The sequence below is a fragment of the Rhipicephalus microplus genome, chromosome 1 (genome assembly GCF_043290135.1).
Source record: "Rhipicephalus microplus isolate Deutch F79 chromosome 1, USDA_Rmic, whole genome shotgun sequence".
Taxonomy (NCBI): domain Eukaryota; kingdom Metazoa; phylum Arthropoda; class Arachnida; order Ixodida; family Ixodidae; genus Rhipicephalus; species Rhipicephalus microplus.
In genome coordinates, this window is record NC_134700.1 from 37,997,408 (window position 1) to 38,012,061 (window position 14,654).

Consider the following 14,654-nt stretch of genomic DNA (forward strand, 5'->3'; position numbering starts at 1 on the left):
GAGGTATGGGCGAAATTTCGTCGTAGCCCAGATGATGGCGAGGTACTCTTTTTCCGTTGTGGAATAATTCGCTTCTGCTTTGGATAGCGATCGGCTGGCGTAACTAATAACCCTTTCAAGTCCGTCAGCCCTCTGCACAAGAACGGTGCCAAGACCTACGCTGCTTGCGTCAGTATGTATTTCTGTCTCGGCGAATTCGTCGAAATGGGCAAGTAACGGAGGCGTCTGGAGGCGATGTTTAAGCTCCTGGAAAGCGTGTTCCTGTGGCGTTTCCCACTTGAACTCCACGTCGGCCTTGGTAAGGTTAGTGAGAGGATCGGCGATGCGGGCGAAGTTTTTCACGAACCGCCTATAATAGGCGCACAGGCCCAGAAATCGGCGCACGGCTTTCTTGTCAGTGGGCGGCGGGAAGTCGGCGATGGCGGCTGTTTTCCGTGGATCAGGACGAACTCCAGACTTGCTGATAACGTGCCCCAGAAACAAGAGCTCTTCATACGCAAATCTGCACTTTTCTGGCTTCAGTGTGAGTCCGGAAGTCTTGATGGCTTGAAGTACAGCTTCAAGGTGCCGAAGATGCTCGTCGAAATTCGAGGAAAACACGACGACGTCGTCCAAGTACACAAGGCAAGTCTGCCACTTCAATCCTGCCAGTACTGTATCCATAACGCGTTGAAAAGTTGCAGGTGCTGAGCAAAGGCCGAAGGGCATCACCTTAAACTCGAAGGGGCCGTCTGGTGTTATAAACGCAGTCTTCTCTCGGTCTCTTTCGTCGACTTCGATTTGCCAATAGCCAGTCTTGAGGTCCATTGACGAAAAGTACTTGGCGTTATGGAGCCGATCAAGTGCGTCATCTATTCGTGGGAGAGGATACACGTTCTTTCTTGTGATTTTGTTCAGGCGGCGATAATCGACGCAGAAACGTAGGGTCCCATTCTTTTTCTTCACTAACACCACGGGGGATGCCCATGGGCTCTCGGACGGCTGGATAATGTCATCCCGCAGCATTTCATCAACTTGTCTCTTCATGGCCTCACGTTCTCGCGTCGAAACACTGTACGGACTCTGACGGATTGGTCTGGCATTTTCCTCGGTTATGATGCGATGTTTCGTGATTGGGGTGTGCCGAATTTTCGATGACGACGAAAAGCAATCTTCGTATTGCAGGAGCAGGGCCTTGAGCTGTTCTTGCTTATCGTTCGGAAGTCTGGGATTGACGTCGAAAGCTATGGGAGGGGCTTGGTTCCTCTGAGCAGGTTCCGCAGAATCGGCGAGGGCGAAAGCACTGGTGGCTTCGACAATTTCTTCGACGTATGCGACTGTTGATCCTTTGTTCACATGTTTGTACTCATTGCTGAAATTCGTGAGCATAACCGTTGCTTTGCCTCCCCGCAGCTCTGCAATTCCTCTTGCGACGCAAATATTTCGGGTGAACAACAGATGCTGACTGCCTTCAACGACGCCTTTGAAGTCAGGTGATTCGGGAGCGCCGACTGAAATAATGACGCTTGAGCGAGGCGGGATGGTGACTTGTTCTTCCAGCACATTCAAGACATGGTGTCCAGACGGCGTGCGCGGCGGTAGTGCTGCTTCTTCTGTGGATAACGTTATCGACTTTGTTTTTAGGTTGATGACAGCACCATGGAGGCATAAGAAGTCCATGCCAAGGATGACATCTCTCGAGCAACGCTGTAGGACTATGAAGTCTGTAGGATAAATATTGCCGTTAATGGTGACTCTCGCTGTGCAGATTCCTGCAGGCGTTAAGAGATGACTTCCGGCTGTGCGGATTTCAGGGCCTTTCCAAGCTGTCCTAACTTTCTTTAACTTCGCGGCGAACGACCCACTGATGACAGAATAGTCGGTCCAGTATCGACGAGAGCGGTCACACTGTGGCCGTCGATAAGAACGTCGAGGTCGCTAGTTCGCCGTCTCGCATTACAGTTAGGGCGTGGCGTCGGGTCACGGCTGCGTCGGCTTGTACCGATGCTTCCATGTTGCGTCGTCAGGCCACCTTCAGTAAGTGAGCTTTCGCCGTCAGGGCTTTGCCTGGTTGGCGTTGTGTTCGGAAAGCTCCGTCGCGGCGTCGTCTTCGTCGGAGGATCTTCGGTAGTTCGTCGCACAGCAACCGCACCTCCACCGGTTGCTGCCCTTAGTTTCCCGGATACGGGCTAGGAGACCGGCCCTTTCGTTGGGCCAGAGTACTGTCGGTGGTGGGGTGACGTGCGGCGGCTGGGCGACGGCGAACGTGAAGGGCTTCGTGGTGTGCACCGAGTTCCTGTCAGGTAGTCGGCGATGTCACGTGGTCGTTCTCCTGGCTGCGGACGTGGTGAATCGACGGCGAAGCCACGCAGTCCCATCTGTCGGTACTGGCAACGGCGGTAAGTGTGACCGGCCTCGCCGCAGTGGTAGCACAGTGGGCGGTGGTCAGGGGTGCGCCAGACGTCGGTTTTCCTCGGCGCACTGCGCTGGCGCGCTGGTGAACGGTAGGTCGTCGGTGGGGGTGGTGGAAGCGGTGGTGTCTGGCGACGGAAGTGCGACGGGGCGGCGTTTTGGCGTGGACGGGGAGGAGCGTTGTGGCGCACTGCAGCGGCGTAGCTCATAGTTTCTGGCTCGGGCAGCGGTGTATGGGGAATTCGAAGGGATTGCCGAACTTCTTCTCGCACAATGTCGGCGATCGAATCCACTTGAGGTTGCGCCGAAGGCAACAGTTTGCGCAACTCTTCCCGCACGATCGCTCGGATTGTTTCACGCAGGTTTTCGGAGTCACTGGTTTGAGCAGCAGCGCATTCTGGAGTCAGGCGACGATTATACTGTCTGGTGCGCATGTCAAGGGTTTTTTCGATGGTGGTCGCCTCGGATACAAATTCTTGGACGGTGTTCGGTGGATTCCTCATTAGTCCCGCGAAGAGCTCCTGTTTGAACCCTCGCATGAGAAAACGAGCTTTCTTCTCCTCAGGCATGTCTGGGTCAGCGTGACGAAATAGGCGGGTCATCTCCTCTGTGAAAATTCCAACCTTCTCATTCGGTAGCTGAACCCGGGTCTCTAGTTGAGCAGCGGCCCTTTCTTTGCGAGCGACGCTCGCGAACGTTTGCAGAAATGCGCCGCAGAAGACATCCCACGTTCGGAGCGTGGACTCACGATTCTCTAGCCAGGTCCTTGCGGTGTCTTCCAGGTAGAAGTACACACGCCGGAGCTTTTCTTCGTTGTCCCAGTGGTTGAGGGCGGCCACACGGTCGTATGTTTCTAACCAGGACCGGGTCTTCGAACGATGACCCATGGAAAATTGGTGGTTCCCTGGGTTGATGCATGACCATCGTGGGCAGGGATGCGGCGGTTGTCATTGTCGCTGCAGTCGCGAAATGGCCTTGGTCTTCCGCGCCTTGTCTTCTAGAATCCCGTACTCCGGTGGTAGCCCTTGCTGTCGGCGGCTTGTTCGCTGCTCCTGGTTGGCATCGGTGTCTTCTCCGCGACGTGGGCTGGGTTCACGGCTTGACGGGGGCGTGCGGTACATGAACGAAGCAGCACCTCCACCAGATGTCACGGGGTCGTGACGTGGCCGAAGACAGGAGACTTCGTGTTGGGATTTAACTGTTTATTTGGGCGAACCTGTGCCCGGTAAACGGAAAGTCCAATTACAGCAGCAGTCTCGCACAGATAGCAGTCTCGGACTGATAGCGGCGAACGGAGCGTCGGCCTTCGATCAACAACTGACAAGCGGCGAAGCGCGTCGGCATTTATACTCCCGCCGTCGAATGTTCTAGCGCTACCGCTGGCGGCGGCGTACGTTCCAGAACAATCTGTACGATTCGCACAGTGGGCGTGATCTTATCGAAATGATCTACTACAGTCCGGAACCCTCTCGAAAACTGCAGGCGCGGTTTGCGCTGAGAATCGTGTGGTGTTTTGGGGCGATAACAAAAGCTTGGGAAATGGAACGTGGCAATACAGTCGTGCAAACTCTGCAATGCATTGATTATACGGAACATTTTAGGAGACCTTTCCTCGGTGTTCTGTAGACAGCTGGTTCCTTGCACAAAAAAGGCAAGAAATAATTTTAGAAAAACGTAATGGCTTGGACACCAAAGCCGCAATTTTCTTTAATTGTAGCGGTGCACACAATCATTAGTATTTCTCGCGTTCAATAACAGACATTGTTGAAGTATTGAGCTTTGACTGTTTCGACACATGTTTGACCCAGGCACTTGGACAGCTGACCAGGCATATGGTTATATAATTTCTTGATCTAATTGCACAAATTAGTGCCATACCCAGAAAATCCTCTTCGGGGGGAGGAGGGGGTTCAATTAAAAAACACTTAATGTGTATTGGCTGTATTTTTTATTTCATATGTTTGCGGTTTTATACAACACTCGATGCATTTTGGCGTGCATGCAGGTTTCACAGAGCATGACCCTCTGCTTGATCACCTAATGGTGGGTTTGGTTGTTCATTGGTATTGTGAGCTGCACATGCACTGTATATGGAAGCTATGTTTCACGTGTAGTAGCAACAGCAGCACACTCATTGCGCCCAATTGTATTGTGTTGTTCTTTCCTTAAAGTGTCTCTAATAGTAATCTGACCAAAGCAGAAAAAAATAAAAAACACAGGAGAACTGACCTTCTCGTGCTTACAGACGGTCGTCTAACGGAGGTATGCTTCACAAAGTGGTTCTAAGAGAATAAGGAAGAGAAAAGTGAGCCCCGTAACTGTCTGCTTCTGCGAGTGACACCTCAACAGTAGCTCACAAGAGATGGGGGTGAGGAGGGATTAAAAGGATATGAATAAAGGTGTAGAAAGAAAGAAAGAGGCATGAGGTGGTAAGCCAGAAAGCGACGACATATCGAGGGGATAGGAGAGATAGGAAAGATGGAAACGCGGTCACAGGAGTCCAAAGACGGGGCACCACTTGCGATAGCACTTGCCGGCATCAGGAGGTGGCGTAGAGCAAGTCCAGTCAAAAATAGCTACACTGTCGTCGGAGGTCGGCGTCAGGAGATGACGAAGGGTGAGCCCAGTGAGCCAGACCTACGCTGACATCGGAGATGGCGAGGGCACAACCGGTCGGCACGGAATCCAGCGAGCGAGTGGAGCGGAGGAGGAGGAAAGCTTCGCCTTAAATTTCGGCTACGGTAGCAAAGATTCGCCGCAGAGGAAGTAACTCTAAAGTACGGTGAACGCAGCGCATTATAAGTTTGCTATGACGTTTCCTTTCCGCTTGCTTGTCAAGCTTTCGCGCCACGCTTGAACTGATGGGGTGTGCGAGCTTCATCAAAACACTTCAAAGCACTGGTGTCCGCTATAAGTCTTGTAACACTCGCACGGCGAGTATACGCACAATGAGGGCAGGTAATTCACTGGCTCATGCACAGAACACAACACATCACAGCGCTAGCAAGCTGTCATCTTGACACCACGCCCGCCTGTTCCGGCGCCACAGTAGCAGTTGCCGAGCCGTTCGAACACAGCTCCGTAGGAAATGCGTCGGTGGCAGCCTAATTGATTGAGAAACGCAGACAAAATGAGAAAAGCTGCGCCATGAACGCGTAGTTGGCACAGAAGCTTCACCCGAGGAATGATTCAAGGTAGCTCGATTGCTTCTTTGACAATCTCAAGACTTTCTCAAGTGAAGGAAGCGTTTAAAGTCAAGGGTGGTTTGTGAATGGGAAAACGCCACTCAAAGAACGTTTCTAGTGAAGGGTCGAGTCGAGGCGTGTTTGTGAATACGGGGGTAAGTGCTAGGAGACAACAGTTGAACCCTTGCAGTTGCTCTCGCAGTTAGTCCAAAATTGGTTCAAAATCTGCGGCAGCACATTTAGGCCCGTATTCACAAACGCTCCTTCACTCAAGGGCTCCTCTCGACTTGAAGAAGCGAAGGCGGAGCGTGCTCCTCCACTCAAGAAGCCGCTGCATTTCATGAACGCTCCTCCACACTTCCTTTGCCAAGGGAGGCCTTCGAAACGCTCCCTCTACGTGATCGAATAGCATGGACCGAGAATAGCATCTGATAACGAGAGTATTCGTAATTGTGTTTAAGGAATGCCTATTTCTGTGCAATAAATGAACGCTTTTCTTACTCATTCTTTTTTATAAATTGACATTTCAGCAAAATACATGCATTAGAGTGGTAACGTGTTTTCCCTAGGCCTTGAGCCGGTACAGTTAACGAAACCCCCGCTTCAGGTCTGTCAACAGTCGAACCCAGGCAGCTGAACGAACAGCTCATGGCGTTTCGTCTGCTGCTGAACATTGCTACGTGGTTTGTTTATTTCGCCTCGTATGCTTCTATTATTTGCAGTTTATTTAACGGTAGTGTCTGCGTGGATGTTTGAGACCCTGCATTTGCCGGGATGACTAACGAACTACGCGAGTGATGGCAAGAAGCAGAACTTACGGTTCGTTGCTTTGTTTACTTTCCCTTTGCTGAGAGCCTTCTGATCACTATTGTAGCCACCGAACGAGTAACGCGGTGGCTACACCGACAAGATTACCGACAAAGATTACCACCAACAAAGATTACTTGTACGTGAATTTGTTCTCGTTGCGGGAGTACCGAAATAATTCCTGATTTCAGGGGACTGTGCTAGGTTCATTTTCCTTATTGATTGCAAATTTCAACGTTGCACTGTCGTAGTTGTTCCTCTGCACGTAATAGATATATTGGAAGACAATGCTCGCAACTTCCATTCAAGGTTATACCAGGGTAGCGTTGATTTGATCGATATGTGGAATTTAACATCTCATAACCACCATTTGATTATGAGAGAAGCAGGGTAGCGTTAAAAAGTAGGCATGGTACACACGTGGCTGAGCGTTTGAATTAGACTGCTATGCAAATTAAGAAAAGCAATCATGTGCTTTTCTTCAACTAATGGCAAAAATATCACTTAAATGTTGTTGTATTCTTCAATTAGCAGTTTATATAATCGGTTAACAGTGCGTGTTTGTGTTTTTGTGTTTCAATTTTAACATTTATATCTTCCTAGGATGCCTGAATAAGCAGCTATTTTTTCCATCTTCTTTTCGCCCCTGCATTTCTGGATGTCCTTATATGACAGATTTATAACGACGCAACCTTTAAATCTCTGTAGCTTCCGTCTCCAAGTTCACACAGTGGCCCCGTCCTAAAAGTTCTGTCCTGTCTTCTTGGCCTGCAAGCTCAGAAGCACATTCATTATTTCAGGAGTGACTTTTGCACTTTATGGGATTTTATTTGTAGAATATGATTGCTGGGAATACGTCTTGAAAATGATCCTGTTTTCTGTGCTTCATTCTAAAGCCTCGGCAGTACATAATTTATAGGAGATCTTTTATTCTTTTGGAAATTATAAAATTGAAGGCGCTTCTGACTTTTGGCGCTGTTCTGTATTAAAAAGGATAGTGGTGGTTCTCTGAACCTTGGAGAAAGTGTCGTGAAGAAGCAGAGTAATTTACTCTGCTGATTTAACAAAGACTAGTGCAACAAAGTGGTAAAAATGCTCAAGAGTATTGCAGACATCGTGGATACATCTGGTCAAACCCGTGTAATATAAATATCCGCAATTGTTGCAACATTAGCATGTCTACACGCTGGAATCACGCCATCTCAGTTTTGTGAATGGAGAGCGGTGCTGGTGTATAGAAAACAAGCTTGATTTTGGTACAAGTGCTCTTCTGTAATATTAGAGAAGAGGTTTTGGTAGTTCTGTCTCATCCCGAAAAGACGAACATGACGATAACTCTGTATTAAAAAATAAACAAAGTAGATATTACGAATGGCAAAATAAAGTTTTATTACATTTGGCTGATGAAGAGCCGTGTGGCAAACACAAGCGTGCAACTGCAAAGTGTGCTTTAGTCAAGCATATACAGCTGACACACTGTCGAAATAAACTTCGAGATTGTAAGACATCATAAATAAGAACGAAGTAGTAGACACCTTAGCGTGTCTTATGCAGTGCAGCTACACGCACTCACTGCTGATTTTGTCCTTTTGTATACAGTCGTGCAAACTCTGCAATGCATTGCGAGTACGGTACGTTTTAGGAAACCTTTTCTCTGTGTTCTTCCGTCGGCAGCCTGGCCCCTGCACAAAAGAGGCAAGACATGATATTAGAAAAACATAATAGCTAGAACACCAAAGCCGCAATTTTTTTATTTCTCGGGATGCACTCATTCATTATATTTCTTGCGTTAAAGAACCGACATGGTCGAGTTATAAAGCTTTGCCTATTTTGACACATGTTTAGCTCAGGCACTTGGGCAGCTCACCAGGCATATGGTTATGTAATGCGATAACCTGATTGCACGAATCAATGGCGTAGCCAGCAATATCTCTTTGGGAGGTGGAAGGGTTCAACCATGAAAAAAACAGTCTTATAATGTATCTGTTTTATTTCTATTTCGTATGTTTGCGTTTTTATACGACGCTCTATGCATTCGTGCGTGCGTGCACGTTTCACAGAGCACTTCTTGATTCTTGATTCTATAATGCTGGGTGTGGTTGTTCATTGGTATTGTGAGCCGCATAGATACTGTATATTGAAGCTATGTTTCACGCGTAGTACCAACAACAGCACACTCATTAGGCCCAATTGCATTGTGTTTTGTTCTACCTAAACACTATGTAATAGTGATTTGACCTGAGCAGGGGGGAAAATGAACAAAAAAAAAAAGAAAAATGAGAACTTACCTTCTCGTAGGTACAGACGATCATCTAATAAAAGTGTGTTTTGCCGTATATTTCGGCTAGGGTAGCAAGAATTCACCGGAGACGAAGCCGCTCAGGAGTATGGTGAATGCAGCACATCGAAAGTTTGCTATTACGTTTCCTCTCCGCTTGTTTCATTTCATTTATTGAAGCTTAAGGGCCCGAAGGCATCACATAAAAAGGGTTGTAAATCCAGGTTGCAAGTTTTTAAGCAATATAATAATATGAGGATGCACATTTAAGCGCGGGCGTTTTTTTCTTTGTTTTCTTTTCCATTCGCCCCGGCTTACGTGGTTTTTCCGTTCCCGTGCACTGAATACAATGAATAAGCAAATAAATAACACAAGCGGAAATAACACGCATAACAAAACAAAGAAAAATATGAAAGGCTCTAAATAAATTCTGGGAGTACAGTAAAACAACTTTAAACACAAGAGTTAATGGGCTGTCAGGACATCGTATTTGGATTTTGGAAAAGAGTTAGTTTTTCGCAAAATATTGACCGGTCCCTGCAAGAAACAATATTATCTGGCAGCGCATTCCGAAGCGTTACGGCATGGGGAAAAAACGAGCTGCTCATCGCCGTCGTCCGGCATTTTATGGTCATCAGAGGGTGCGTATGGGACAGGCGAAATGACGTTCTTAGTGGGAGTTTTAGGAGAGGGTGTACCGATTTGCTAAAGTAAAATAATGTGTGAAGGAGGCAGATACGAGAAGTTATGCGACGTGACGCGGGAGATGCGAGTGACAACGTTTGTTTTAGTGTGGTTACGCTGATATGCCCTGAATATTGTGATGTAATGAAACCAGCTGCGCGATTCTGAACGGCTTCCAAATCATCGATGAGATAAGCTTGTGAAGGATGCCAGATGGATGACGCATACTCGAGTTTTGGTCGCACGTATGTCAGATATGCGAGTTTCTTTATGTCAGGAGATGCAGATCGCAAGTTACGTCGTAAGTAGCCTAATGTGCGGGAAGCTTCAGAACGAATGGTTTCAATGTGTTTCACCCATGATAGTGTTGATGTCAGGTGAACTCCCAGATACTTGCAAGTGCGCGTGTGATTAATGGGAACCGAATAATGCAGTAGGTTTCATATGAGGTGTTGTGTTTACGTGTGAAGGACTTGACCTTGCATTTAGTGAGGTTCAGGGGCATATGCCACTTTTCGCACCATGAGGTAATGGTGTCAAAGTCATGTTGTAGGGTGATTGTGTCGTTAGCGGAGTGAAGGGATAAAGAACGCAGTCGTCTGCAAAGAGGCACAGCTGTGATTTAATGTTACTAGGAAGGTCATTCACGTATATAAGAAATAATAGAGGTGATAAACCGGCGCTCTGGGGAACACCGGAAGCGACGCTGGTAAGGGTTTATTGGAAATTGTTAGCAACGGTAAACTGAACGCGTCCTGTTAAGAGAGGCTCGAGCCTTTTTATAAAGTTTGGGGGGACACCAAGAGCGGATAATTTGATGAGCAGGTGCTTGTGAGGTAAGCGATCGAAGGCCTTGGAGAAATCTAAGAAAAGTGCAGCTATTTGTACGCGATCATCCATTCGCAGTAGTATGTCATTATTAAATTCAGCCAGTTGTGTTTCGCAGGAAAGATACTTTCGGAAACCATGTTGAATTGTGTAGAAAAAACTTATTGATTCTAGGTCGGTCATAAAAGTTGATGCTATGATATGCTCAAGGATTTTAGGTGGAACACTAGTTAAGCTAATCAGGCGGTAGTTAGCGGGGCTTTCGCGCCTGCCTGCTTTAAAAATGGGGACAATTTTAGCTTTCTTCCAATCATCTGGCAAGGTTTCTGTGTTTAAAGATTGGTTAAATATAAGGTGCGAAAATTTGCTAGAGAGTGCTATAGTGTTTTTTTAATAATTTAGAATTGATGTCGTCGAAGCCAGCCGAGGATGATATTTTAAGAGAGTGGACTAGGTTGCATACGCATTCCAAGTTTACTTGTATTTCATTTCATTTCATTTCATTTTATCACCTTAAAGGTCCCCAGGGGGACATTACATAAGGGGTGGGGTTACAAAAAACGTACAAAAAGCCATGAATTAGCTTGAAAAATAGCTTGTGACGCTATGCATAAATGTTGATGGACTGGTGATTGCTGCAATATGGTGGGGGAGGTCATTCCAGTCTTTTGCTGCACGAAGAAAAAATGAGGCATCAAAAGTAACGGTGCGGGAACGTTGACGGGCAACTTTAAAGAAATGGCCAATGCGATATGACCTGCGAAATGGGGGGGGGGGGGGAATGTTAGGTTCGATTGCAAGGGGACTGTGAAAAAGTTTATGAAACAAGCAAAGGGTGGCAATGCAGCGGCAGGAAGATAGAGGGGACAGGCCAATTTCTTCTTTTAAAGATGACACGCTAATGTGATAGGCATATGAGGAATGAATGAATCTAGTAGCACGGTTTTGAAGTGATTCGAGTGCAGTAATGAGATACGCGTGTTGTGGGCTCCAAATTGACAATGCATATTCAAGCTTGATTGATTGAATCGTGGGGTTTAACGTCCCAAAACCACCATATGATTATGAGAGACGCCGTAGTGAAGGGCTCCGGAAATTTTGACCACCTGGGGTTTTTTAACGTGCACCCAAATCTGAGCACACGGGCCTCGACATTTCCGCCTCCATCGGAAATGCAGCCGCCGCAGCCGGGATTTGAACCCGCGACCTGCGGGTCAGCAGCCGAGTACCTTAGCCACTAGACCACCGCGGCGGGGCCATATTCAAGCTTGCTTCTTACGAGGGACTGATATGCTAATAATTTTACATGGCGGGGTGCGTTGCGCAGATGACGTTTTAGGAAGCCGAGAGTACGATTAGCAGCTGCGATGATAGTCCGGATGTGCTCAGCCCAAGTTAGGTCACTGCACAAAGTTAGGCCAAGGTATTTGTAGGATTGCACAAGTTGAACAGGAGTGTTAGAGATTACGTAGGAAGTGGTGAGCGGGTTAAGGCGACGCTGAAACGACACAAGTTTACATTTGTTAGGATTAAGTTCCATTTGCCACCATTCACACCAACGCTGCACTTGGTTAATGTCACTTTGGAGGCTAATTTGATCAGATACATTCGTTACTGTGTGGTACAAATTGCAGTCATCAGCAAGCATGCGTATGTTACAAGTTAAGTTCATTGGTAGGTCGTTAATATATATTAGAAATAACAAGAGGCCAAGGACGGAACCCTGAGAGACACCTGATGTAACTGGAATAGAGTTGGAGAGCTGATCATTTACAAGGGCAGATTGGGAACGGTTATGTAAGAATTCTTGAATCCAGATTAAGACTGCGGGGTGTAAGTTTATGTGGGAAAGTTTCAGTAACAGGCGTTTATGAGGTACCTTATCAAATGCGGTATTTCAGGCATGGTCTGAGAAGAGAACTCTGGTATAGGTTCGACAGGGCAGGTGTCGGGTATGTGAAATACAGACGTGAAAAAGGTATTCAGAGCAGCAGCAGTTTACTCGGAGCTTATCGGTTCATTACCAGAGTTAGCAAGATTTATATGGTTAGTTTGCGGCTTCGCAGAAATTACACGCCAGAATTTATTTGGGTTTGAACGAAGAATTGTAATCAGATCAGCAGAAAAAAATTTATCCTTGGCTGCAATAACTGCCTTTTTGTATTGAAGTTCACACAGGTGGTCGCGATTCCATGCTTCTGGGCTATTTTTGCATTTCGCTGCTGTATATAGAAATTGTTGTTTCTCGCGAGCAATGATTTTAGGCTTTTATTGAACCATGGGGGATTGGATTCGGGCTTCACAATTATTGTAGGGATATCTTTAGTTTTTGAGCTCAGTAATAAGTTGTTGTAAAGTTCCCCATTAGAATTCACAGAGCGCGTTCGGTAGGATTTTTCAACGTTTTCGTAAAAGCGAGCAAGTTCCTCGTTAATTAACTCAAAATTTCCCTTGCTGTAGTCAGCTATTAACTTGGTTGTGGGTGCTCTTTTCTTCAGTATTATTGAAAGGAAAATATGAAGAATATTGTGATCGCTAGTTCTAGGAAGGTTTGTAAAACTCAATACGTCATCAGGGGAACTGATGAGCAACAGATCAAGAGTGTTATCACCTCGAGAAGTTGTGGTTATTGCTTGATCTAGGTTAAAATCAAGTACCAATTCCAGGAACTGTTTGGATCCGGTTAAAATTTATTGGGTCCTGAATGAAGAGGCCAATTGATATCAGGATAAGTGAAGTCACCAAAAAGAAATAGACGCGTCAGGAAATTTATCTTTCATATTTGTAAGAAAACTGCACAGGTAATCGCAAAAAAGTTAATGACTGTCTGGCGGCCTGTAACAGAGCCCAAACAGTGATTTTACAGAGCAGTTGTGTACGCAGACCCACGTTAGTTCTAGGTTAGTATCACGACAGATCAGCGAGGACAAGAGGTTGCTGTTGACTGCCACAAGAACACCTTCTCCTCTCCTATCCATTCGGTCATTGCGGTATAGCGTTAAATTCAGAACTTCAGAGTCTTCGATGTCGTTTGTTAACTAAGTCTCAGTGAGAAGAATTATGTCCGCGTCGATGTCTGTGATGAAACCGTGCAGCTGAAGTCTTTTGGGAACAACACTTCTGATGTTTGTGAAACCAATGTTGGCATTCAAAAATGAAGACGGACGGTTTTTTGAACGGCAATGGTTATTTTAACTGCGTCACTTGGTACCTGGTTGATTTCTATCACGTGCGTCAGAAGGAGTAGGTCGAAATGTGAAAGTATTTGCGCCTCTAGAACACTATCAGTTGTAATTTCGTAGAAATATGTCTTGTTTCCAACATGTAGTTTGTCAAATGAAAGTTTGAAGGCACACTTCTGCGGGCGTACGACCTGTACCTACTTAGAGCGCGCTTGGCGAGTACTGGGAGCAAAATCTTCTGTGATAGCATAGTCAGTTCTTTTTAGTGAACGGCCGCAAGCAATAATGTGTTCTTTGGTTTTGACATGGGTTAGTTTTACTAAGATAGGCCTATTTTTCTTGTTCTCAAATTTGCCTAAGCGGTGCGCACGTTCCATGGTGTTTGTGTCCAGTTGTAGCTTCAAAGTTTCAGAGCATAGTTTTAGAATTTTCGTTTCAGATTCCTGCCCTGTTTATTCCTCCGCGTCATTGAGGTCAAGAAAAAGTAGATTGTTCCTACGCATTCGGTCGTTGGTATCATTCTTTGCAGCTTTCAGAACCTCGATATCACGTTTATTTGATTTGCCTTGCTCACAACCGGATAAATATTCGTTTTTGGGTGCATGATTTCTAGAGCAGCTAGTCGGCCGCTAATATCTGCGAGAATTTTATTGTGTTCGAGGTACGTGTTCTTTAGTTCGTTCAGCTCGGTACGGAAGCTAAATTGGTTTTGTTCCAGCTTGTTTAGGGCTGCCAGAATTTCTGTTGTGGGACCAGGATTTCGCTCGACATCACTGAAAATTATCAATAACAGGTGACACAGCGTATCGTAGGCGAACGCAACGGTACTAGAATACTCGCGAATAGCACGGTACAAATCAAGGTCGTAGGGGCAAGACACCGCGACAAGAAAACGGTTGTCGCATCGATACTCGGTTGCATGGCGAAGGTAACTAACCTGAAAGATTAGGCGTGGGGTGAACATAGTGTCGCTTGCGTTGTCGTGCCCCAAATGGCTGTCTGATGGATGTGCCTTATGCAGCCTTGAGTCGGAGTGCAGAGTCGATGATGTCGATGCGCCCAGGGGTTGCCAGGCCAGGATTGGAATCCAGGCTGGTTTCGAATCACTTGAGGGTGTCAGATAGTTTGCAGGCCATTCAGCGGTGCAGTCACCTGCCTCGCGAACGTACAGGGTTGCGGGCTCAGTGGGTAGATTCAGCAAAGAGCACGGACCGGGCGATAAGCAGCACATGGCAATCTGAAAGATTATACGTGGGGTGAAGATTGTGTCGCTTGCGTTGTCGTGCCCGTTTGTCAAGC

The 14,654-nt window shown here is 46.6% G+C and overlaps 2 protein-coding genes across 5 annotated transcripts in view; one reads left to right on the forward strand and one right to left on the reverse strand.

Moving 5' to 3' along the window:
• The window catches only part of LOC119177786 (octopamine receptor beta-2R), a 412,984-nt gene that overhangs the window by 71,473 nt on the left and 326,857 nt on the right, over positions 1–14,654 (forward strand). The gene's annotated exons all lie outside the window — the stretch shown is intronic.
• LOC142770602 (uncharacterized) lies at positions 7,770–14,586 on the reverse strand. Its single transcript, XM_075872688.1, has 2 exons — positions 14,293–14,586; positions 7,770–8,065 (listed from the first exon to the last, which is right to left on the reverse strand). Exons 1-2 carry the CDS (start codon positions 14,584–14,586, stop codon positions 7,943–7,945), a joined length of 417 nt encoding a protein of 138 aa, XP_075728803.1. The 3' UTR covers positions 7,770–7,942.

Coding starts and splice junctions, on each gene's coding strand:
- LOC142770602 (XM_075872688.1), bottom strand. CDS start 14,586: ATGTGCTGCTTATCGCCCGGTCCGTGCTCTTTGCTGAATCTACCCACT. Junction 8,066..14,292: donor CCCCACGCCTAATCTTTCAG/GTTAGTTACCTT, acceptor TCTTTTGTGCAG/GGGCCAGGCTGCCGACGGAA.